Below are 27,092 nucleotides of genomic sequence, written 5' to 3' on the forward strand. Positions count from 1 at the left end.
AATCTCTGATTGTTTTTTTTAACCACAGGCTTAATACTCCTTACTTTCACTGCACACGAAGATCTGTGCTGTTGTTTAAGGACTGGCTCCCAGCAGATATAGAGGTAAGCTTATTGTAATTTGAATAACCAAACACCAAAAAAAGTGAGACGATAATCCAACTGATATATCAAAGAAGAGGATTTTCTGTTGCTGAGTCACAGAGAAGAGGCAAATGTGCACCATCATTAGCATAATGCTGTACAGTATAACTCTAAAACCTAAAAAATGATTGTACCTTGAAAACGTCAAATGCCTTCTGAATTCTAAGTCAGTCATTAAAAAAAAAGGAGTTCAAAGATATCCAACTTGTGTTTTAAGATGTTTTTAATTCAGCATACACTTGTTAGACAATGTTTAGACATATAACATTAAAGTATTGTGCCAAAGAGAAATCTGTTTCCATGTGTGTAATACTTTTGCTTAAAGAATAATACCAGTTCATTAGTTGTTTGGCCATCATTTCAATCAGTTTGCTGTAAGTTTGTAATTGCTGATAATTGAGAACGTAGCAAAGTCGTTGCAACAAAGCCTGTTGGGTCAAGAAACGAGCAGTCAGTTGAACACACAGGCTGTAAACAACAGTTGTGGGTGGTAAAACTAAAGGTGAATGCAGCCATTGTGTCAGCAATAATGCTTCATTGCACAAGAAAAGTGTGTGAGCACGACAACAGGAAGCATGATAGGTTAAAGTTGTAAACTGAGACAGATGTTTTGAGGATGATTTGGGCAATACATTTAAGGTTTTCCTGTTGTTGTTTTTTTTTTCTTTTCAAATACAGGTTTTGTTTATAACCTGTGTGATAATGTCACTGTGCTTTTTATCTCTTCTTTTTAGCAATGTTGCCACGTTGCCAGATCTCAGCTTTTAATTTGTTCAGTAGTAAAAATAATATACAATCTGTAATAAACTGGACTTATCCTTTAACACCACAGGAAAATAAATTGCATAAACTGTGCCCTCACACAGTCCCATCTTAAACATCAACACTGTTGCAGAGTCCTCTTTACAAAAGGGAATATAGGTTTAATTAGTACAGTAACAGTTCTAATTAGTAGTACAGTACGTTTCATTCAAGAGTATTAATATTCAGTGCATGGATAATACCTGTACACATGAAGTGTAAGCAAATGCAATGTATGTGAGTCAATATGGTCATCAAAGGTCACAATTCTCTGAGAACAGATCTCTGTTATTAGTGATATATTTCTGACGTGAGACTGAAATTTACATTTTGATGACAGCATCTGAGGACAGTTTATTCTGGCTGAAAACAAGATGTTTAAATGCTTTTGAATTTCACTTGTAAGTAGGAAGAAAAACATCATTGTGGAAATACACAGACTGTATACTTTATCTGTGATGGAGGAATAAAACGAGATCCCATGTTTGGTTGAACGACTAAATACAAATTGGCGAGGGACAAATATGATATACCGTTCTTAAACTCAGTTTAAGAAGTTAAAAGTTTATTGAAAGTTCACATATTTAACGTGTGTGGCCTCCATGAACTGTATCAACAAACTGTAAACTGAGTATTATTAAATATGTACTTCTTGGTTTTGTCTGCAAGATAGCTGCCAACGTCAACAGTCTGCCAATAACTCAGAAGTTATAAAGCAAAAACTTTTCATCAACACACTGCAACACACAACATACTCCTTGGATAATGGTGTATTTCCCAAATTTTAGTTTTACAAGTTAAAAAAATAGATGTAATGTATTGTAATACATTTTTAAATCATTCGTTCTGGTTAAAAGGGCTTATCAGGTTACAAATCATGCAATCTTTCAGCTGATCTGAAGACATACAGTAACCAACACAAATGGAGATGTGAGCTCTCAACTCAACAGGTATGTTGTTTATCTTCATATCCCCATCATCAAATATTAATATTTGCATTAAACTCAAAATATTTACCAAATATTAGCATGAAAATGGAAAGAAAACAAGAGCTGATGGGACATGGTTTATATGGCTAATATGACAGATAATATACAGTACATCAGTGCCTGTTCATTGTAATACAGGCTTATGCTGTTATTGTAAAACATCATCCTTAATCAAAGACATATAGTATATTATTGAAAATTCTGTTAGGTAGGTTCAGTTGGTACATTGCCGACAGCTGTCTGGATGGCTGCAGCACTTTTATTTCATCACTCGTTTATAGAGTTTTGCTTCTGATGTGTAACTGGGGTTTACAGCTAATGTGAGTTATTTATTAACAACTCTGTGTGCACATTTGTTTCATCTTGCTGATAGATGACAGTGAATAATGAAACAGATATCTGGCATTTACAGTGCTTGGGCAAGATAATACTCTCAAATGTGGCACGACGACGTTTCCTTTCCTCAGATAAATCTGTGATAATTACAGGATTTCTACAGTGCAAATACGGATTGTGGAAAGTGGCGCAAGAGCGTCTTTCGACTCTCACAACTTTTGTTTTCCAAATCAGTTTTGCAGCCTGGCTGTACTAACACAACACAATCATTTTTTGGAACCACAAATTCTTTTTGCAACAGCTCCCACAAAACAGGAAAACTGAAATTATTTCTTTTTTTTAAGCAAGCACAGATTCAATTTTGAGACACAATAGAAGGTATCATACATTCACATTGTATGGGATGACAGAAAGGCTGGCAAATCTAATAAAGTGATGCTAATGTGCTTTGTGATGCGGTGTCCCCAGCTTTTCAGCTCTAAACAGACGGGATCTCTCCCACAGGATTAGATTAAAGATGTCCATCTATAACTCCACAGAGCACGGCAGATTCAACAAAGGCTGGCTCTCATAGGTGTGCTGTCCGTGGGTGCTCACACAGAAGTCCCTCACATGAAATAGGTATTGCAGAGCACACACAGCAATGATGAGGTTAAATTCAGGCATAGCAGTCTTGATGAAGGCAGGAAGAGGAACCAGATCAAAACAATCACACGCAACTAATCTGTGACGGCCTCTGCCGCAGCTGGGAGGACGATGACGCACAATCCTGAACATTCAAAGCGTTCCTATGGGATGACAGTGCCTCTGATACACAGCGTGTCGTCTCCTTATTCCTCAGGCTAAATCAGAAGATGTCAAGCTCTGTAAAAGTGGCAACACCTTCTCATCATATATTCAAATTCCTTGAATTTATGGAACAAGTGATTTAGGGCTAAGCTGGGTAGACATCTATAAATACACTTCGCTTTGCCATATATTTTTCATATCACACTGTCAATGGGAGCTGCCATACCATAAGAATATTCTCTAAACCCTCCCCACTTGTCCTAGTACCTACTGCTACTCCCTCCTTCAGTCTACGGAAGCCCTTGCCTCCAGAGATAACCGCTGCAGAGATCACCCTGTCCCTGCGTCCGCCATCCCTCTCACAAGGACGTCCCCGAACCCACATTTCTGGGTCATCACTGAGCTCATAGATAGATCCATCTTCCACGCTGTGCTCCAAAGACTCCAGGGAGGAGTCTGACGCCTCATCGCCCAGCGCCGTTAATGGCCGTCCGGGTAGTCCTGACGTGGAGCGCAGCTTGTATTGCAGCAGGACGCCGCGACCTTTGCCTCTCGCTTCACCCTGGTAGGCGCTGGACTGTTGCAGGGATTCCTGAGAGGAGGTGTCGCTGCGATCCTCACCGCCACAGGCAGAATCTGGGCCATCCCCAACAGAATCCCTCTTTAACAGCTCAGGAGACAGACTGCTGGTGGTGGCTACTAGGAAGTCCACAGGGCCACAATGAGCATTTAGAGAGATCATTCCCTTTCCTGTAGGAGGCAGGCAGATACAATATTTATTTTTCATCCAGAGAGACAATAAATTCTGCTCCTATACTGGGCCCACTTTTAGTTACATCCATTAAAGTAAATTATTATGCAAGTTTCAGCTTGAATTATGTAAACTGAAAATGACTTGAACTCAACCCTGTATGTCATAAACAGTTAACTGCATTCATATTTACAATTCTACTGCTGTAACAGTAATAATAGTGGCTATAGTTTGTGGTGCATTTACATAGTATTCAATAAACTAGCATTAAATAAGATAGTCGTGAAGAAAGATTTGTGCAAGAGGCATAATTAACAAAATGGCCCCAGGCAGTTTTTAAATTACCCTGCAAAAATATCTAAACAGTATGATTTGTGTGTTGCCTGCCTGGTAATATCTGCACCGACTCCCTGAGCAAAAAGAAAATGTGAAGTGTGACCTCAATAATGGGCAGTGCAGAGTAATTTTCTATTGTGAAAAAAAAAAAAACTTCTTCTCTTTTTCTTTTGACCTCCCAAGAGGCTTTTCAATCACAGTCAGCCGCCTCCCTCTGATCCATACCTGTTATTTTGGGGATGCCCTCCAGTTTGGGAACTGGAAGAGTGATAATTAAGCCTTGGGCAGTGCCCACCCATAACAGCCCCTGGCAAATAAGGAGACTCGTGACTCGCATGCTCTTCTGACCTGCAATGGAGAAAATAGAGAATTGAACTGAGTTTTCAGTTTATTCATTTTGACATTGTAGATTAAAAAAATATAACACGTATGTGAAATAACACAGACTGACATAGACTTATGTGATAAAGGAGTACGTTTAAACAGAGTAAAATGTGTTTATATTTCCAATTCTTCAAAATAGCAACTTTTGCACACTCTGCATTAATCAGGTGTTCCTTATCAAAAGTTAAATAGCAGAAGAGCGTTGAAGAGCATCGGTTGTGTTGTTCAGAGGTAGTGTCGGCATATTGAAAATAGCCCTATTCAACTACTATAGTAATCCATATAATGGCAAGAACCACTCAACTAAGTAAAGAGAAACCAGTCAAGGTCAGTCAATCCAAAATAGAACTTTTAATATGTCTTCATGTGCAGTCACAATAATCATCAATCGCTATGATGAAACTGGCTCAGAGTTAGCTCTGTTGCAGAGGATAAGATAATTACAGTTTCAGCCTCAGAAATCAACAATTAACGGCACCTCAGATCAGAGCCCACATCAATGATTCAGAGAGTTCAAGTAGCAGACCCATCTCAACACCAACTGTTCAACAGAGACTGTGTGAATCATGGTCGAATAGCTGCAAAGAAACCGTGACTGAGGGAGACCAAGAAGAAGAAGAGGTGAACTGCTTGGGCTAAAAAAAAAAAAAGAGGAACACACCTCCAGGCTATGTACTGTAAGAGCTATTTGACCAAGGAGAAGAGTGATGGCGTGCTGCATCAGATGACCTGACCTCTACAATTACCCGACCTATACCCATCTGAGATGGTTTGGAATGCCTTGGACCACAGAGTGAAGGAAAAGCAGCCAACAAGTGCTGAGTGTATAGGTGAACTCCTTCAAGACTGTTAAAAATTCATTCCAGTTTAGGTTTGGGTTAGGGTTCGATTTAAAGAGTGCCAAGAGCGCGCAAAGCTGTCATCAAAGCAAAATGTGGCCAGTTTAAAAGATTTAAAATAGAAAACATATTTTACTTTGTTTAGCCTTTTTCACCACATACTGTAATTCTTTATGTTGTTCTACCATGCAGAAAATAAGGTGTCCTAACCTGATGTACTGTATGTAGAAAGATAGAGAGCTCAAAACTGAAACAGAACGGGGCATTGTGAAAGAATGGTAGTTAAGTCCCTGTTGACAAAATGATAAAACTTTTACAGACTGAATGCTCTATCTTTTATGAACTTCCATTGATTTTATTATTACCAGAATATTTTTCCGGAGGGCTGTATTAAATTACCTGTTCAGTCCTAGATGAAATAAGTAAAATACTTTTACTGTTGGTTATCAGTGTTAGCTCTGGGTGAGGTTTAAGCCCTGTGATCAGTCTGTATTTGACAAGCTTAACACATGCACAGCACAGTCACCTAGGGCTCTGGGTTACGTAAGATTATGAAAAATTGGATTTGTCTTCTTGCTTCTGACCCAGTTGAAAGAAAAACTCTCATAAAAGCACAAAGTAGGAAACAAGACTCTGTGAACTTGATATTAAACGTTTCTGTTTGAGATCTGAGTGGTTCTGAAATATTGAGCTTCAAAGTTTGCACCTCCTACTGTACACAACACAACTGATATGCAAGCAGAGTTCTCTTGTATTAGTAAAATGACAAACATCCCAGAAGGAACTTCAACTACAGACATCATTATCCTTCCATAAATAAAGCCTGGCGTGCTCATGGTACTCCCACACAGGTGTTTTTAATCATTTCGGTTTTGATCAGACCTCTTGTGGGCATGTTCAGTCAAAGCTTGATTGACATCTTTTTGACCTTTTTGTTGCAACTGTTATGGCAGAACTTCATCCTGAAAACAATCTAATCATCCAGAACAATTGATAACTACTGACTGTGTAGTCTACAGTCTTTCAATAGTTTGGACAGAATCTTACAATACTAAGAACATCTTTTCACTTTGCTGGTATAAGGTTTTATCTTGTAAGACATAACAGAGAATAATTATTAGAAGGAGTAAAACCTTTTTCTTTCAATAAGTAATTATAGTAGCTATTGAAGAGAGTTCTGATATTAAACCCTTAGACTCCACTTAGACTGAGAAAACACTTTAACAAAATGCCTTTACAGTTATTTGAAGAGTTATCGGAGTAGTAGTTATTGATGTAGAAAGACTTGCACTGTCAATAACATTAAAGGTTTTGATTTTAAAGTAAATCATTTGATTTAAGAGAGTGCCTCTAACTCTATCATACACACTCTATGACTCATCTTTTAAACAAATCACCATATGGGTGTCTGTAAGTGGGATGAACTTTAACACTGACTTGCTCTTAAAGGAGTTGTGCGTTTGAACTCCCATTTACATAATCATATTAACATATAGCATATTTTGCATTCACATAGTTACTGTATAAGGGGTTGACATGCTCGTATAGATAACATACAAAGATAGACAATGCTTGTAGTGTTTGATTATTCTTGTCGATAGCTAATCAGATCTGATGAGATAGAGCGCGTTGGTATTGGTGCTCATTGCGGTTTTCTGTTAATGTGACAAATTATGTAATTCAAGGTGATTCTCTTTCCCCTTTATGGAGCTTGTTGATAATCTTGGGGTGAGATTAAGCTGTGATTTTCTTTAAATAAAGTTTTCACATCCAGTGATTATTCGAGTCAACATATGTTTTCTGTTGCAGAACTGTTTTTGTAGCAATGCATTAGTGACGGTGAAAGAATAATTGCGAACTCTTATTATACATTCATGTTCCTTTGTTTCTGCTTAACAAAGGGGTGAAAAACATTGTTTGTTGTGGATTTATTTTTGCATTCCTTCTGTGGCCCCTCAGCTCTTGGCTCCCATTGTGACCTAGTTATCTATAGAAGCATTTACCATAATATCCATGGCAATCATAATTGAATTACACAAGCACTCATGTGATCACAACTAAAAGAATGCCGATTTACATGTGTAGCTGTATTTACATGTTTGTTCTGTGTCATGCTCCGATTATGACGATTTGCATGAGTGGCCCAACAGTGTCGTTAATGAATTCATTTCACTGTGCAGAGATGAATCAGTCCAGAGTATGAAGCTGTCGCTATGCAAGAAAGAGGAAGTGGAGGAAGAGCAGAGGAGGACAATCAGCAAACAGAAAGCAGAAGCCTTTAGGCAGAGACCTTGGAGGGTCACAGCATTGAGTTAGGCGTCAGCAAAAAAGGCCTTTATCTCGAAACTGTCTGCCACCTGCTCACATCGCCTCAGAGTCTATTTGTACTTTGGTTAGAGAGCCTAAGTGAGAGAGTGATACTCATGAACACCCACTCTTGGGTTACCATGAAATCTAAAGTTAGCTGGTAGATGTGGGTGCCAGGCATTGTCTTTAAGAGCAGTGATAAAGAGGGATAATGACAAAAGCACTTTAGATTAAGGAGGTATAGCTTAACCTCAAGCAATTTTGCACCTCCAGTGGTTGCAGCAAAAATGCACCACACTCTGCAAAGTGAAGTGAACTGGGTTTATCGTGGGAGCCGGTATTTGCCTTAAAAATATGATGTCTACAAAGATAAATGTTTCCTTGTGATATGTCACCGAGGACTTTATTTTGGAGTATTTTTACCCTAAGGATAGAACTATTAAAGGCATTAGTAGAGTAGAGATCAGCAGTTTCTTCTGCCTTAGAAACTTCTCTGTTGTTTACTGCAACTGGAATTCCCTGTTGAGTATAAATCACATTAAGGGGAAAGGATTAGGGGGTCTATCATTACTGCATGTCCTAGCATAAGTCAAGGAGAAACCTAGAAGAGCACAAACCCATTGATAGAGAGAAAACTATCAGCATTTCATTTGCAGTATCTGTGGTTGTATAGTGTCAGGAGATCCTCTTTTCTCTTGTGAGCTCAACAAATCACAACTTAAGATGCTCTTCTTTTGTGCACCCTGAAGACATGAGCCGAGCAACTCTTTTTCTTTTCACCCTGTAACTTCCCCCAGGGTCGTGCCTTGAGGCTGCCACCCTCCCTCAAATCAGCTGCATATTTCAAGGGGAAGCATTGGCGCTGGGTAAAAATGACCTCTGGAACACTGGAACCCCTCCCACCTCCTATATCACAGCCATAGGAGTCTCTTCTCCTTAAGGTCTCCTCTCAAAGAAAAAAAAAGGAACTTTGATCTAAGAGAAAAGTTTGGTTTATTTTTTATTTTTTTGCTTTTATTCTTTGCTCTTTCTTTCTTCCCATCTTTCTTTACTTAACTCACATGAGAAAACCCTTTTTTGATGAGATGAAGAGCTACCATACCACAGCTTTGAGTATTGCTCTAAATACATCAATCAAAGTCTGGTGTGACTCAATGAAATTGACAATATTTTCTAAATCCAAATGCATTTATACCACTCCCTCAAGCTCAAAATGATCTTCACATGTACTGAATGCCACAGCAATCTGGTATTGAGTCACAAGTATAGTACTTATCACCATTAGACAGCTTTAGCTATGCTTCATTGCTATCTAATTTGTTTACCATAGTTATTCCCTCAAAAAAGGGAAAACGCCCACACAGTCTGATAAATATTTCATCCATCGTGAAAGAAGGCACACAGGAAGTAATGGGCTATCTGTGGCATTTTAAACGGACTGCACTGAGAAGTTAAACTGGGGGTGAGAGGATTTTAAAGCAGAGCGGATGAGATGAAACGGAGTGTGAGAGGGAGAAAGTGGGGCAAAAAGAAAGGAAAATATTAATTCAAATGGGAGGAAAGTGGGGACATACATTTAGAGAAAAAGAGGTAAAACAGACATGATACCACAGAAGCATGGACGATTCAGGAAAGACAAGTGTTTCCATGGGAACCCTTAATATGAAAATCTTGAGGGTGCCATTTTACTGCTCCTCGATGACTTGATTTCTCTTTTTTATTAATCCCTATCTCTCACCCCATGGCTCTATCACAGCTTTGCGAAGGCCTGAGATGGATACTTATTCAGGTCAGTCCCCGGAGTGCAAGACCCAAGGAGTAACTTGGACAAGACAAGAATACCATTCTGGGGAGGAATGCATCATGAATTAAATGGATGTCCTCCTATTGCTGTTATACTGTATAATAAAGAGAAACATGTAGTAACCAATACAAATAAAATTTAATTGTGGGAACAATCAATTCTTCTACTTTTTTTTTTTCTTACATGTACAGTATGTGTTTCAGGAGCACTGTAGGATTGAGGTTGACCTTTATAAATGAAGACAAAGTGTTGTGCGTGATGTGTGTACCGGTGTTCAGCAGTGTTGATCGTGTTGAGATGTTGATTTCCTGCAGAAGCTCCAATGTTTCAGTATGAAAGAGACGAATGGAGGAACCCTCAGAGAACGCCATCCACACTCCTCCACCGGCACACGCCATGTGTGCGACGTTGACCATTGGGTCTGGATGGACTTCAAACTTCTGCAATGGAAACAAGAATACTGTAATAAATAAGTAAATAACATGGGTAGAAAATGCCACATCATCTACAAATCACATTGTTATATGATGGAAAGTGAAACATTCCTACAACAGAAAGGTTAGTTCTCTGTGGAATCTTGTTCTGGTCTCATACACAAAACAGACATTTTTCATATTTCTACAATTGCCTTTTTCATTTTAACTCCCCATTCTGTGTGAAGTTTAGCAACATTTTGCCCTTTCCCTTCATTCATTAAACATGTAATAATGTACCCAAACTACTAAATCCACAAACAGAAGAAATAAGAGGAGTAAGTCATCGCTTTGAAATGATATAAATTTATCCAGAACCTACAAATCATAGCAACAAAGGAAAGTCATGACTGCTTTGATTGTTCGTTTGATTCTAATGTGACATGTCAAAGTATCTCTCACTCGGAAATGTAATTTCTTTTAGATCAAAACATTACAAGTGTTAAATCATGACATGATGTGAGTAGAGGCCTCCTGTCTCTCACCTTTAGTTGTTGTTCAGCACTTGCTTTCCTGTAAATAAAAGTCTAACTGTGCCTCCTAATTTTGTAATTTACAGAGCTTCTGACACACGGGGCATATTTTTGCATCATTCCCCTGGCTTCTATCTTTTTAAGAGCACAATGGAAAAGAGAGTTTCAGGCACACAGTCTTAATGAGTAGCTTGAAATAAATGCAATGAGCCTTATCATGGCAACACATGCAGCCCCTACGGTCCAAGGCGTGACAAGGGTTGGTTTGGGCATCATCTTGGAACTCATATCACTGTCAATGCATGAATTGCATGAGGCTAGGCAATTAGTCAGTAAGAGTAAATGGGTGAAGATGAGAATGCACCCCCCCAGACCCCCCACCCCAACCCAAGTACACTGGCAGACAGGGATTACCACCTGTTTATGTGCCCTTGCCAGTGGGTCCTCCTTTGTTGAAATTAGGGAAAAGGAAAGAAGACTTTGATGTTTTTCTTTTTCCTGTTTTAATTGACTCCTCAGCAGTGCGTGCCTGCTACGCCAGAGAAAGGATATGCAATGCATCTCTTCGTCTCTCAAGTGCAGCCATCAAAAAAACCCCGTAATAAAAAGGCAAATTTCACCTTTAATAATCCATTGCAATTTAAACGAGTTGATGAGTTTGTAAGGAAAAACACAGCCCTATTGTACTGTATATGTTGCATAATTATCACATTAATCATTATCAAGCGAGTGTCTCTTAAAAGGACTTCCAGCTAATCAGTGGCTGACATGCTGTAATTGTTAAATGCCATCTTGCTTACCATATGTTTCAAACCACCTGGAAGGCATTCTGGAAAAATAAATGTATACAACAATCTCGGCTGACAATAAGAGACACAGATCTCAAATGGTACTCGTTTAAACAATAAATTTAACATTTGTAAATCAAACATCAAACTTTATATTTAAGCCAATATTGCAAAATAGAATTCTCCAAATATTTTATCATGAATATAGACCAAACAGGTTAAATGCCAGTCGCACTGTGACAAATACATAAAAAGAAGAAGCCACAACTGTTGCCCCAACCAACAACCTGGTATTAGACTGCTGAATCCAGCGTTGCTTACAGAGATGAGGTGGTCAGTGAAGCTTGACAATAGTAATGTGCCCTTTCCACTCACCTCGGCAGTGTCACACTAACAGCAAAATCCATCCTATAGTACTCCACCAGCAGTGGGAAATAAGAGGAGAGCTAAAGCCACAAACACTACAGCTACGGTCTGGACAGCTCATTAGTCCTTCATTACGCCAGGTGACAAGGTGTCTTTGTCCTTTGCTGAGCGCTAAGTCCACATCTCCACTCTGAGCTATGGTGAGGGAGTCGAGTGGACATGTGAGTGATAGGAGAAAGCAGGTAGAAAAAGAAATAGTAATGGGACGAGGAAGGAACAAGGCCTGCCAGTCAGTATTGATCAAAGCCTGTATGTCCATGCATGTCCTGGTTTGTTAAAGTTTGGTTACATGGGAGCGACTCAGACCTCTACAAATTGTTGAAGTTTGTGGAACTCTGAAATAATGTTGAGACTTGCCTTTAGAAACTCACAAACAAAGCCAAGTGTCGGAAATCATGACACAAAGGTTGGTAGGTTTGAACAAAGTATATAACGAGTATTGTATTTTCATATTCAAATTATTCCCTACTGTGTGACTATCTACAAAATAAATTACAGTTTAATTGGTTGAGGTCTCCCTGATTTTCTCCTCAAAGATGTGTTTCAAATTCCCTTTGTGTACTATGATTCCTGCAGCTACCAAATCCAGCACAGGGAATATTAACAGGGTTTATCATTTTATAATTTTAACGATGTACTTAGGTTGTATTTATTATGTATTTATTTTCACATTTCGTGTTGCCTTGTGTGACTACACCATTGACCACAGTACTGTAAATGGGATCTTCTGGTGGTGAGGAAAGCTTAGATCATGGCTACAGTAATTGTAAGTTAAAAGCTGGTAACTTTGGGTTTTGGGTTGTGAGGGATGTTTTTTGTTGCTGTACTTTAGTCTGCCACTCGGACTGACTGACTTGCCACATCCAGTTCTCTTAATACATCCATGGGCCAAATTATATGAACCATTAGAGGGGCTTAAAGCTCGTCTCAGCAATGGGGGTTTCCACTTGAACTGAAACCTTTTAGCCACAGTAATAGCCCAGCTCTAGGGATGGCAATATCAGTCCACCACTTTGGTCCAACGTTTTGATAAATATTTATGAAAATTTGTACAGCAATTCATTCATTCACTCCTTTACTTTACAGCAGTGTGCTTTCACTTCTCCCTAAAAGAGCAAACCCACTCTGCGGGCTCCTAATCCAGGCTGTGGCATGTTTAGTTCAGCTCCAGCCAAGATGATGGAAAGAGAGCCTTTGGTCAACAAGAAAGGTAAAACCAATTCAGCTGTTAGACAGCAACAAGTGAATGTACAAAAACGCACACTTGTGCACAGTGAATTGATGTTGGGAGAGCAGGTAGTGGGGACAGTCGTTATGCACTGTGGCAGTCACAAAACCTTGTATAAATAAGTTAGAAAAGCGCCTCAGCACATGACAGCATGTAGTGCATATATTGGCTCTCTGCAGTGATGACTGTGTGTGTAACATGTCCAGAGTGGACAGTGTGTCGCTGGTTGCCACGAATGTTAAATATTGAATGAGTAGAATAAAACTATAAAAAACCACTTTAGCTCTTGAAACAAGCGCCAGGATGATGATTTCTCGACTTATTCTATTAAATTTTTACAACATCTCATGACATTCATTGTTCTCAGGTGATGAGGATATCCTTTACTGAACCGCTGACTAGTGCCATATAACTGGGACTTTTCTTTTTCTTAGTTTAGTGAACAACTGAACTGATGTGGCCATTTACTTAAAAAAAAGCACTGCTGTAAGCTCTCTGTCTTGTTTCCAAGCCATTGCCTTTGTTTAAATCTCTGTGGTAATATCCAATAGATATAACTGTCAAGATACAAGATATTTGCATCTCAACACAGACGACACTGTTTCTAAATCCTCGCATTATTTTAGCCATATTTGTCAGTCTCTTTCTTTGCAGCCTATTGATGCTGTTTTGTTAGCACTATAATTTTCATGTATCCCTACTCCCGTGGTGTGAACATAATTGAATAGTACAAAGCTGAGAGTACACACAAATTTTTAAGTGGAGATGATCCTTTGGCTTTCTGTTCGAACCCCACAGTAAGTATACAGCTATGTTTACCCAAAACAGACTGAAAAGGTTATATTCAAATAAGAATAAAACAACAAGGCATCAAACGTGGAGATTAAATCAAGCAGCGGGGTGCAAGGACCAGTGGCTCCAAACAAGACCAGCTACCATGACCAGCAAAGTCATGGATAAATGATTCAAAAGTGCAGCAAATCTGACAAAGTGGTGAATATCCATAGGGACAATGGGAAGGAGTGAAGTGAATTTGAGTCCATGACCCATAGCCTAGCTCCAAGTCATATCTTTTGCTACAGGTGCCAAATACAGCTTCTGCAGATCCTGGATATGCACCACAGCCCATGTGAAGTCAGCCCTCTTGAGTCCACATTAGTGAGGAAGACAAGGTTAGCAAAGAAGTAACCAGAGCTGACCTGTTAAGCTCTGTGGGAGATACACTGAACCAGAACTGTGCCTCCACTGCGTGGCCATTCAGCTGATTAAGCTTGTGTCTCAGGAGGGCTGGGCAAGGGAAAAAAGGGTAAGGGTATAAAAGGAGACATCCCTAGCTTAGCTCACTACTGATTATGAGAATCTTGAGGCAGACTCAATAAGCAGCTGTCTCTATTGATTGTCCAGATTTGTCAGCTGCTTCTTCTAATTTGGTACAACTTCCATTTGAACTGTGTACTTTGTACAATTAAACTGTTTGCTACTTTCCTGCTTGTTGCATATTATACTTAATTTGAGGTCAACCAAAAAACATCTGTTGCAAACAGAATGAGTGAATACAAAAGGTTGTGCATTTGACATTTTCCTAATTCTTCTCATTTACATTTAAAATAGAAAACAGATTTATATGATGTGGGTAATGTGACACAATGTGCATTTTGTTTATTCAGTTAGTTAGTGTTGTTAGTTAGTTTGGTTGTTCAAATTCAGCATCATATTTTCATGTCATCAACTTTTATTTATTCAGTGAAGGTTTGCTTAGCACACATGCTCCTTTTTAACAAAAACTCTTCTACTCATTTACACAGCTACGCACATCTGGGGGGTATAATTAAATACTAATGGTTTGCAGTTCAGCATCTGAATACCATATTAACATTACCCAATAGAGTTTGTTTTCTGTCATTCATTATTGTCTACCACAGCCAGGGAAGTCACCCACCCTCTAATGACACACCATATAGATTAACACCTTAGAGAATGACTACACAAAAATAGAAAGCATGACAAAGACAACACCCAGGATGATGTTCTGGAGATAATAGTGCACATTCCCATACCATAACTCAGCGTGCTACAGCGGAATGAAGCTTGTATTTTGTGTGAGTGCTCCCACAAACATTGTATGAATCTACAAAGGGTTTGATTCTTTGTCCATGCCGCATTTCCAGGCAGTAAATCTTGATGACATCACAGATTAGAATGCCGGCTCTCTAAGGCTGTGTGCATAAATCTTTTCAGAAAATGAAAGGAGAGTAACATTTCCTCAAATGCTGCAAAAAACAACAAGAAAACAAATACATTAAAAAAACACCTTGTCTAGCAGTTTCACTTATGAACCCATCCATTTAGGTCTTCAAAGCATGTTTTAGTCAAGACTGAGAATATTTATCAGCTGGCAAGGTGGGTGGAGTTGACCTTGCGAAGGGATGAAAGAAGCATAACAAATGTCCTTGAAGAACTAAGTTATTTGTTACAAAATTACTGAACACACACATCATTTTTGCTACCAACGATACCAACAATTTAAATGTAAGGAAATTGTATTCATCGTGTACAGTTTTCTAGCCAGACCAGGGAGGGTAGGTTTGTCGGCAAGCATCTGGTGGCCAGACCCATGGGTCCCAATCAGGAAAGAACTTCATGGAGCCGTCATCTGTGGGCTCATCATCCACAGGGATAGGCATTGGGTTTCGGGCACATTGTTACGAATTTGTCATAACAAACACCATGTTTGAGCAGAGGATGATTCATAAGTGTATTTGGTACCAGAACACCTTAAGCCAAAGATCAATGATTGTCACATGTCGCTCTATGTCTTGGACACTCGGGTGATGAGATGACCTGTGCTATCAATCATTACCTAGTGTTGAGCTGGATCAGGTGGGGAAGGAGCATAGTTGACAGACCTGGTAAACTAAAACATCTAGTATGAACTGGGAATGTTTGGCCGAGGCCCCTGTCTGTGAAGTCTTCAACTCCCACTTTAGGAATCCTGGAGGAAGTAGGTGAGTTTTGTGGAATTGACTGGGAATATTGTCAAGCAGTGGAAAGAGCACTGAGGAATTCCTGAACCTTTCAAATATGTTCTTGTTTGAGAGAGCAGAGTTTGAAGACTCAAGGAAACTATATCCATATCCCTGGCAGAAGTCTCTGAGGTAGTTTAAGACACTTCTAAGGAGAAAGGGACCAAGTGTGGATGAGATTCATCCTGAGATGCTGGAGGCTCTGGACATTCTTGGGCTGTCTTGGCTGACACGCCTCTTTAATGCTATGCTGAAGTTGTGGACAATGCCTACGGCATGGCAGGGGGACCAGAGGGTATGCTCTAATTATTTGGGTATCACACTGCTTAGCCTCTCTGGGAAAGCTTATGCATTGTTGCTAGAGGGTCCAAACCTCAGATCCATGGGTATCAGTACAAATGCCATCCTGGTCATGGTCATGAACTAGCTCTTATTGCAACTTTACTCTTTGCCTGCTGCCACAACTCAGAAAAAAAGACCTAGAACATGGATGAATGGATGTATTCCTCAAGGATTTTGTAATGTCTGAAATACAACATGACCATCTGAATTATTCCCATCCAGTTCCAGGTACATAAACTGCATATATATTTACATACAAGGCATTTAGTAGACATGCAAGGATACTAAGGTGACAGTTTACCATTATAATAATCCAATAAGTGTAAACAACAGTGTAATCTCTATTATAAGTGTGACAATTCTAACTGCATAGTTTTGTTCATTGCCTCCCTTGTTTATCCCCTTTAAGAAGAAAAATCCAGATAAATAATGCAGAATGCTGAGAATCTGCTCACACGGTAGCCATTTGAAGACGTGATGAAAAATCGTTTTTTTTAGTAACAAGGTAAACTGCAACATTATGTGCCTAGCAATGACTTAATTATTTACCTGAGTGGTGAGGCTGGAGATGTCGATGACTGTGACAGAGTTCCCGCAGCTTGCCCACACAGAGTCATCCAACACCAACAGTGTTCGCACTGGTTCTGAGCCCAGGCTTACACATCTGCAGGAGTCAGGATCCCAAAGGTCATCTGGGAAAAAAATAAATAGTGAACAAAAAACAACTACCCTGTCAAAACTACAACCAATTATCACAAGGATGTAAGAAAAACCATAAAACAGCTGTTATCACAGCTAGCCCACAGTTGTGTTAATAAACTCTGAGCACATGCCGCACTTCTGCTTTAAGGCTGTCACATTGAGTGGGGCAATTAATTGAAATTCTTCCCACTTGTGCCACAGCAAGTTAGCTTGGTGTTTACTTTCAAAATACTCCTTAAGCTATCTAACATTGTTGAGCAATTACTAAAGCATCAGTTGAAAGGGCTCAAAGTGGAGCATTGTTTTCCTTCACTAATGAAAAAACATGTGAGAGAACATGTACCACCACTATTAACATGTATAACACTTGAATCGCAATTTGCACCCCTGCCACCCACATGCCAATAGGTGGTGCACGCTTTAATCCACTTTCCAACTTTTTCATTATCAGTTATTTTCTCTCTCTTTCACCGTCTTGCTCTCTTTTTGCTCCATCAGAGTGAAAATGAAGCAGACCTCGTTTCTTTGAGCTTTAAACACGGGGCACACGTTGCAGCGCACCGCAGACGCACATTACAAAGTGAATTACATAAGCGTTTCTTTTGCTATGCGTTAATGAATCAAAATTAGGGAAGGGAGTGCACCCAGCCATTTAATTAACATTTTGAGTTGTTTATTTCTGCCTTTCGTAGCAGAATAGCTTCACAATGTCTTCTGACTTCCACAGGTTAATTGCTTGGCATGTTATAAAGGTCATTTTTCCACCTTTTCAAAATTCACTCTTGTAAATGTCCCTCCGGCCCCTTCAGCTATGCAAGGCCATGCCAAAGCTTCTACCTCTTTAACACAGAAGCAGCTCGCCGCACCAAACCAAACTTTGCCTCATCTTGCAGAATATTTCATTGTAAGTTGACACGTGTCTGATGTGCAAATATCTGTGAGGAAAGCTGGTAAACATTCACTGAGCAACACTGTATTCCCTGTATTTATACACCTTTTGATACAAGTCTCAGCTGAAGCCTTGGCATTTCCTGGCTAGTTCAGACTTGTTTTTAGACAGTAGCATGCTAGTAAAGGGCATAAATCTTAAACAGATGCACTGAATCCAGAGGTTTTCCCTTGTCCTTTTTTTTTAATATACAAAGCATGAATAGTAATATTTAATCAGCATGCAGCAGCTTGGCGTAATTAATCATCCTTTCTGCTTGGGAGGAGAGAAGAGCACAGGAGGAAAGCAAGCACACTGACATACTGTGGCCAGGTAAGAAGAACTTGATAGAGCTATTGTGCTCCCACTGGCTGTGAAGACTATAAACCACTGCTGAGATAGTGTTAAGCCCCCCCCACACACACATGGTGAAATGTTATTTTCATACTTAAAGCGGGTGTGAAAATCAGTACGAATGGGAAGTATAGCATGAAAGGGAAAATGATTCTAAGGCAACCGTTTGAAAGGCATTCAACTTTTAATATTTAATAAATACTATCATTCTGAGAATGTGTATCGCACGACACATAACACTAATATTGAACACAATAGCTGTTTACTAGATTTTTTTTTTTTAGAAACAAAGCATGTAAAACTTCATTCATACTAATTATTTCACAGTAGGAAAAACATTTTATTTGTTAGGAAAACATTAGATTAAATGAACAATAAAAGAGTCAGTCAATTTCACATCTAATTATGGAAGAGGGTGACATGATGGGTTCCTATCAACCATAGCAAAATGAATATGAACGATTGAATAACCAACAAAAGTATAAGAAATGTAATTTATTGTGAAATGAATACACCCTGTTTTAATTTACTGTGTCTATAAATCTAACTTTTCTAAAAACAGCATTTAGTAAATGTTAATGTTCAATATTGTTTGGTTTTTATTTAGTTTTGGCTTAATTTCTAATCATATGTTACCATATTCTACTAACAAAACTATACTCCGCAGATCACGCACTGAGAATGGCAATAGGCAACAAACACTGCAGCCATCAGTCTGAAAACAAAGCAACCTTGGAGGAACCTTACCACTGTTAGTTCTTCCATAAACCATCACCGTCCCGTTCCGCAGGCCTGCAAACAGGAAGCGAGAGGAGTGCTTCAGGCACAGCACAGGGCAGCCCTCTGGGTTATGGAGGGTCAATAGGCATTGTGCTGCAGTGTCCACACTGCCGTAGACCAGTATTCTGGAAGAACAAAAGCAGCACAAGTCAACATGATAAATGAGTGTCATTTGAAATGACAGAGTGCCTCGTTTTCATGCGGTTTGATTTAACAGTGCACTTTGGAGCAAAGCATTGTGTATGTGCAGCCACTCTGTCTTTCTCATGTTTGAAATGCCATCTGAACTTTGCTGCATCTTATTGTCTTCTTCAGAATGATGAATGCACATCGCTGTTTGTTTCTCTCCATCTGAAGAGAAGCTGACAGTCTTTCAAGTGTGCTAAAATGCTGAAATTGTTTTTTTTGTTGTTGTTGTTTTTTTTTACTGTATATTTTTTTTTCCTTTTTTTTCCCTGGACAGTCACTTACACTGGAAAAGAATGAGTCAGCATAAAAAAAAACTGCAGCTTCTTATAGAAATGACTAAACACTGGTGTAAAAAATGAAAATTGCAGAAGAATTGTAACATTACGGCTGAATCTGACAGTCCAGAATAATCTCTATGAAACAATGAAACTATGAAACAAAAGAAAGTATTCACTGTAACTATGACAGGAGACTTAGATTATACCTATACACTGTTACACACAGTGGGGATCAAACGCTTTATTGGATTTGAAAATGAAACAGTGATCTTAGCAGCGGTAGCAGTATTGATGCTGTGTTTGGGTATCAACTCTGATTTCCTGCTTTCATGAAATATTGACAGGCAAATCTATACTGCTAGAAATCGCAGGGGACCTTAACAAAGGATAGTACAAGATATTATTCTACACAAGAGAAAAGCATTTGTGTTCTTTCCTTTATATTTTTTTAATAAATCTATTTCAGATTCTGCCTCCTTCTATATAAAAGAAAAACTTGTTTCTCTTTCTTCTCAGTTGTATATATCAAAAACCCAACTGAGTCACTCACCGCCCATCATCTGATCCAACACAAATGTTGGCACCGATCCCTGAGGGGGCCTTGTGAACTCCGGCCTCCACCTCCTCATTCGGAGAAGGTTCTGGCACATACTCCAAACATCGGACACCAGAGCCGACCTGCAGGCTCTTCACAGCCCTTGGCATGGGCCTGTTGAGGGAAAATATCTCTATATGCCCCTGGGAAGATTCTCCTCCACCAGCCACCTGTAGGGAGGAAAAAAAAAACATGGTTGAAAAAGGTCAAGACCCCATGTTAAGCTGTACCAATGGACTGAATCATAATGCCACAGGTAATAAACTATTCTGCTGAAACCGAAAAAAAGAAGAGATAGGAAGAGCAGTGAGGAGAACCAGGACACTCTTCCCTTAAATCATGCTTGCAACGTGTTCACTGTCTTAATCAAATTGCAGAGGCCAGTGGATAGTGTAGCTTTGGTTAAATATTCTCTACCTGTCAGCAATCTAGATTTCAAGAAAAGTTCAAATCAATTATCCTTTCAGACCTTGTCATTTATACTCCTTGTGCGCTTTTTTTTTTTTTGAATATCACTTAGAATTTTAAAAACATTTTGTAATGGGTTCACAATGTCATCTCCAGAACATCAAACAGTTCTTGAGAAAAAGTTTCCAAAAGGCTCCGAGTTGCTTAACACGTTTACAAGATCAGGTGACACATTCATTGCTAAAGTAATGACAAAACCAAAAAATAAAACAAAACAATTTTCAATTTGTTAAACTGACATCTGACCAAGGTCACACTGAACACATGAAACCACAGTTCTCAGTACAGAAGGAAACACACACACACCTCTACACACACACACACACACACACAAACAAAGCCTTCAAAAGCTGGGAGCTTTCGGTGGCTCAGTTTGGATTGATTGGATGTTTCTTTCTGTTCAACGCCTGTAGTTTTTAGTTTTAGTTTTTTTTTTTTTTTTTTTTTTTTTTTTTTTTTTTTTTGAAGAGAGCACAGGCTGTGAAAAAAAGAAATCTCCAAACAAACAAGAAAAGAAACCTTAGATGTTATCATGAAAAAAGGTCCACCAATCATAACAAGCTTCCCAAGGTGAATCACACCCCACAGGCTGAGTGTCTTCATTTCCCATGTAACACATTTATATTGGCCTTTGTGTAAGCATGTCAATGCCAATGCTGAGAAAACGAAAACAGCAGGAGCCCTCCAACCTATCCCCGATGCAATTCCAATTGAGGTGGCATCGCTCTCATTCCTAAACAATTAACATGTCGCTGTGGGTTTTCAATACAAATTTAATTTATTACTCCTGTGTGAGGCCTAGGTGGATGTCCAGACAAAATACAATGTCCTTCTTGAAAAAGATGCACGGCTACTTGCTACTAGACACCCAAGATTTATTCGCTGTATGAATCACATCGTGTGAATGTGACATGAGCTAAATATAGTCTTTAGTTCTTCTCCTCCACACTCACCCTTATTTGCATGCAATCATTTGTTTGATTTGTATCAGCGTGCTGAATCTGGACAGGAGCGATCCTGTGGGCTCTTGAGAATGAGCCAGAACAAATAATGGTCTGTTGCACAGGGTGAAAAAAAAAAAAAAAGATAGGGAGGACTTATCTTGCAGCGAGGACTTGAAAAAACACAGCTTCAAGTGACTCTGTGTAACCACAGCCAGAGGCAAGGCCCCCCCTCCCCCAGACTCTTTCACAATTTATACATTCACATGTCCATCTGTACCTCCCAAACCCCTGCCCACACACCACCATCACCACTATCCCTGTCAACGAACACTTTCTCTTCTTCTTTTCAATTCCAATTCCTCCCCCTCCCCTACTCTCTTTCCCCCCCCCCCTCGTCAAATGCAAATGCTGTGTCCTGACAAAGTCATCACTACTTATTTAGAGAAATAGGTAAATGTTCTGCCTGCATTAATGAGATTACTCTGGATGCAGTGAGGAAGCGTGGGAGAATGGTCATGATAGCACTCTGCTCAACTGTATGCGCCACATTAAGAAGTCAAAACCAGAGCACGGGTCAACGGATTGTTGTAGTACTCTGAAACTGATGCATTTTATGTTTCCCATCGCCGACACTTAGTATGAAGTAGAGAGACATAATGGTAGAGTTAATAGTTAGATGTTCGGGAAAGTGGGACAAAGAAGGTGAAGGCAAACAGGGAAACACTGGGGTATCAGGCTGATTAGACACAATGTCATTACTCTGATCAAAGCACGCAGAAATCCCCATAGCCCATCTCACTTTAACATGATTAGTGTCATCCCTTATTTGACAAGCCTGCCAGGGAGGTAGAACCAACTGGGGGTGGGAATACTCAGCCACTAATTATTCTTGCTGGATCTGCAAGGCCTTCACTATTTTTTGTAGTGGATAACAGTTTGTTTTTGCTTTGATTACATGTTGTACTGTACAGTCTGTAACTCCGACTGTGCTGGAAGAAGGTCAGATGTGCTTAGTGCTCAAGAAGCTGCTTGTCCTGTTAGCAAGATTGGTTTCCAGAACCTCTGAGTAAGCAGGAATGTAAATTCACTCCAGAGATTTTAATTCCTTTCATAACGAAATGTCTGGTGCAAACTTCGAATACTCGCCGGATGTCATTTAAGACCTCCTTACAGATAACATTCAACATAAAGGAGTTGCAGTCCTTGGGTCTCTACGGGCAGACATCTTCAGGTTATTGAAATGCAATAAATGTACCAAAGTTTATTCAGAATATCAAATGTGACTGCTTCCAAATCCAAAAAGGCAATTATAATTCAATCAAGAAGTACATTTTCATTGTTTATTGACCAATTCCCCATCTCAGTCCACGTTTTCCTTCCCTAAGATTCAGATCCTTTTTTTCTAAAGGCAAACCTACTACTTAAAAATGACTGCCATGAAAAGACTACATGGACTCATGTCATAAAAACTGTAACTTAAAATTTAACTTGACTTGCTTTAGACTCAACTCCCTGAAGATTTGACTTTGAATTTGGTAACTGAATTAAAAGCATCACTTTTCATTTTGACCTGGTGAAAAAAAGAACACAACAGCAAAAGGAGGGCCTTGGATGATACACACAACATATCTGTTCATTAGGCCTATTCATTGAAAAATGATTTCATTCAGAAACCTCAAAGATTTGATTTGAACTTGCAATTTACACTGAAGACTTTGAGATTTGAGATTTTGAATTTGAGACAGGCTTGAGATGTGACTTGAACTCTGAATGACATGCTTGACTTCATAACGCCCAGCTCTTTGCTGCTACGCTTCAACTCTATAGGTTATTGTGCATGAGTACAAGTGGGTGTAAAGGATACTTCAGTCTAGCATTCACTAACTGGACTGGACACATTCTCTATCAGAGCAACACACATCATGTGAACTAGCTACCTTCATCCTAATGGTGTGGGAGGCCAAGGTCAGGGCCATTTAAGTCATCTGTAATATATGTAATATGTATGTGCTCTAAGAGAAATTGAGGGTCAAACACTGATATCACAGTGTCCTAAATGCTAGCTGCAGAATATCTCCTTCTTATCATCTGAGGGGGCATCAAGTCCTCTTTAGAATAGCACCGCACAAGCAATTAAGTCTGTATCTTGGATGGCCTATGCCTGATTTAGCCACCTTTCAGGTTGAAAGAGGATTATGTGATAAATTGCCCACCATCTTGAAAAAAGAGGGGGAACAAAAATTGAAACTTAAAGATTAATAGCAGGTTTTTTAGCATCATTTTTTTGTTATTTTAAGTCCCCCCTCTGCCTAGATCTAGCTTAATTCCCAGTCCAGGGATTGTGATGTGATAGTCTGGCGGCACAATTTGCCCCACTCATCATAAAACTGCAGCAGTTACCTACCACTAGCCTTTATACTGTATTAATTCACAGTTTCCTGGTGACATTTTACAGAGACAAATGGTGCATGTCCCATTCTCAGCCTTGAGATAAATTTTTTATTCTATTTTTAATGAATGTGGGAAGGACATTTAAACGGCCATGGTAATAGTGTTAAAAGCTAAAATTAGCAGCAACTGTAACATATGCATTACTTTGCCTTGTCATTGGTATAGTATAGGGATAGGTTAGTTATTTGGCATTCAGTTGAGTGTGAGTGTCTATACACACACATGCGTGCGTGTGTGTGTGTGTGTGTGTGTGTGTGTGTGTGTGTGTAAACAAGATACTGTATTACTTACCCAGAGGTAGCCTTGCGGTAAGGAGGTGCTCGCTGCAGAGAAGCCCAACAATGCACAGTGAACAGGATTGTGGAGGGCAGCTTCAACCTACAAGAGACAAAATGAATATTGTTTTAATATATATCATACCTCAACACCTTTTTTTTTTTTTCATTCTTTTAATGTAGTCTCAAAAATATCTTCTGGCACTGGCTGGTCACTTTTCATGAGGATAAATGTGAAATCAACCTCGCCTCTGCCATCTACGAGAACTTTTTCATTTTGCATCAAGGTTGACCGTTATACACCTCCATACAGGCTCTGAGTGTAAGTATAAGAGAATGAAAACCTTGGTTGATCACATCACATTTTGTTTACACATACATATTGATTATATTTAGTAATCTGTTGTGAGCCCACAACAAATTCCTGTTTCTAAAATCTAAAATTTAAATTTTATTTGCAGAATGCTAAAAAACAATGATGTAAACAAATGATTTGGTCATATTAGTACATAACCTCCAGGTGTCACATTCACATTGCCTTCTACAATTAATGCCAAGATCAAAATATAAAGACTAAAAACAATGTTTGATGCTTGATCTAGGCAATTCGTTCGTTCAACTCCAACGTTTTGGAGTTGCTTTTAGTTTTCAGTTCTTTTAGTCGCCAAGTCTGCACACAAGGGATTGAAGTCCTGAACCAGTTTTATCAATAAAAAAAGCCAACATCTTGAAATGAAAAATAAAATCTATATTCCTTCCAACATCCAACACAGCAGATTTGTTTACCTAAAAAAAAAGTGATGGAGGTTGACATTTACGACACAGAGCCTGTAGCTAATGCATGAAACCCCCTGTAGTGAAAGCTGCTCTTCTAACTAGCAGTCCGCCTGGTAAGAAAATTATTATTATTTGGGTGTATGACCGCTAAGGGTGGGCCATGTGACAGACAGAACAGCTAATTGTGGGTTGTGGGGGTAGTGGTGAGGGTGGGTGAGATGGCGGTTGAGAAGGAGGGAGGAGGGAGTGAAGAAAGGGGTCAGCGATGAGCACCGCACGTCTTTAACTGTCGTCCTCCACGGCGGTAAGCATCAATCACAGGTAATTTACAGCCTTCCCCAGCCAGGACCCTCCCCCATTCTCTCTCTTGTTGTGTGTTTGTAAACACTAAACAAAAAACAGGATACTGGCCGAGTCACTGCTCTCCCATCTGCACGGCGAGGCTATTTCTCCACTCCCCCCGTGTCTGTCTCCATCCATTCAAATTCACTACACAGATGCATGGCTTGTCCTCTCTATCAATCTTTCAGTCCCACTTTCCAATTTCTCTTTCACTCTTTTTTTTAGGCCTGCTCTATTTTTTCCTCCCTCTGCCCATTTGCCAGCCCTTCGTCAAGTGCAGTAAAATGTTTTTTGATAGGTAATTAAGCGGCAGTCATAATAGGTGTCCATATGGAAGCCCTGTGGTTAAGAGAGAGACTGGCAGTAGACCAGAGGGACTCGAGTACTATACAGTGCTGGTAGTTCGATGGTGGTTTGGATTTTATCAGTCACCTGAGACTGGTAGGCATCATAGGCCAATCTTCCCAGGCCTAGATTGCTTTGTATGTTAGCACTCTCCAGAGTCAGCCCGGCAATACCAGCGGGATCTAGCCATTCTATTAGAACAGTCCCATCACAGCTTCATAAGGTATTCAAAGGCAGGCGTGTGCACTGGGATCGCTCAGATAAAGAGCTGATGTGTAAATGAAGAGGCTTGTTCCTTAATGAGATATCAGCCATTTGAAAAATTTGATGGCTAATTTTGTAAAACAATAGATTCCCTAGGTTGTCTGCTTTGGGGAGGCGGATTAGCTTTTCTGCTAGACAAAGTGAAAATCTGCTACTTTTATCATTTTTTATCATTCATATTTTGACTTCAATATTTGAGGGTTTTATTAAAAGGTTGTCAGACAAGTCAAAAATATATTTAAATATATAAATAAATAATACTTTGTTAAATATCTGAAATAAAAGTATAGCAACAAACAGCTTTCCGAGTTGCGATCAGTTAATAAAAAATAGCTATTTGGAATGAAACGCAATCGTTACATGACGCATTATTTTGTTTGAGAATCACAGGGCTTGAAGTACACAAGGATACCAAGGCGAGGATAGATTGTGTTCCCATTAAAGTGCAGACAGTGGCTAAGATCAATACAGTAAACCACAGGTCCGCTTATTGAACTTCTTTAAACAGCCAATGGAAAGAGCCTGGGTGAGAATAACAACAAAGCCTGTGAGATCATTTCCACCTGTGAATGTGCAAATTATATCGACAGGCACAAACGACATGCGGGTCTTCAGCAATGACTATATCAGTGGTGATCCCAATGCTAATAAGGTATCAGTGAGGAACCATTTAAAAATCAATGAGATCCAAGCTTTCTCGAAGCCAATTGTCAGTCTCGTTTATAGCATTATCTGTGCGTGTGTGTGTGTTGGCAGCGCTGTAGGTATGAAGTTCAGAGGCTGAAGCTATTCCCAGGTGTGGAGGCAGGATGAGAGAAGAAGGTGAGCCTGTAAGCCGGCTGAAGGGTGGTTTGATGGGCGGAATTGGGAGCATGGGGAGGAAAAGGGTGGAAACGGGCAGGTGAGCTAATTAAAGCGAGATTTGTTAATGTGATGGGAGGGCGCCCTCCCAGCTGCTGGTTACCAATGACCCAATAGCTGACAGCAAATACGCCCCACCCATTACCCCAAGAGGGCGCCAGTCCATATGCTGGTTCCAGGTGGCAATGGTTGGCATCCATTGCTTCTTTGGAAGATGAATGTAAAATGTGTGTAATTACACCAATTCCTGCTAGATAGAATGGATGGGACCATTTATTTTGACTGTCTTTTTTTTCTGTGAACATTT

At 39.6% G+C, this 27,092-nt stretch overlaps 1 protein-coding gene across 2 annotated transcripts in view; it reads right to left on the minus strand.

The window, feature by feature from the left end:
• Nucleotides 1-348: 348 nt before the first annotated feature.
• Nucleotides 349-27,092, minus strand: part of arhgef10la (Rho guanine nucleotide exchange factor (GEF) 10-like a) — a 103,164-nt gene continuing 76,420 nt past the window's right edge. For both annotated transcript variants that reach the window (XM_019254940.2, XM_019254941.2), the window contains 7 exons: nt 24,213-24,299; nt 20,014-20,228; nt 18,964-19,121; nt 16,782-16,924; nt 9,748-9,919; nt 4,371-4,493; nt 349-3,808 (listed from right to left, as the gene is read on the minus strand). In XM_019254940.2, the coding sequence (XP_019110485.2) occupies nt 3,258-3,808; nt 4,371-4,493; nt 9,748-9,919; nt 16,782-16,924; nt 18,964-19,121; nt 20,014-20,228; nt 24,213-24,299 (1,449 nt within the window). In that variant the 3' untranslated portion in view covers nt 349-3,257. The remainder of the gene's footprint in view (nt 3,809-4,370; nt 4,494-9,747; nt 9,920-16,781; nt 16,925-18,963; nt 19,122-20,013; nt 20,229-24,212; nt 24,300-27,092) is intronic.

The sequence above is a fragment of the Larimichthys crocea genome, chromosome VI, assembly GCF_000972845.2.
Source record: "Larimichthys crocea isolate SSNF chromosome VI, L_crocea_2.0, whole genome shotgun sequence".
NCBI lineage: Eukaryota > Metazoa > Chordata > Actinopteri > Sciaenidae > Larimichthys > Larimichthys crocea.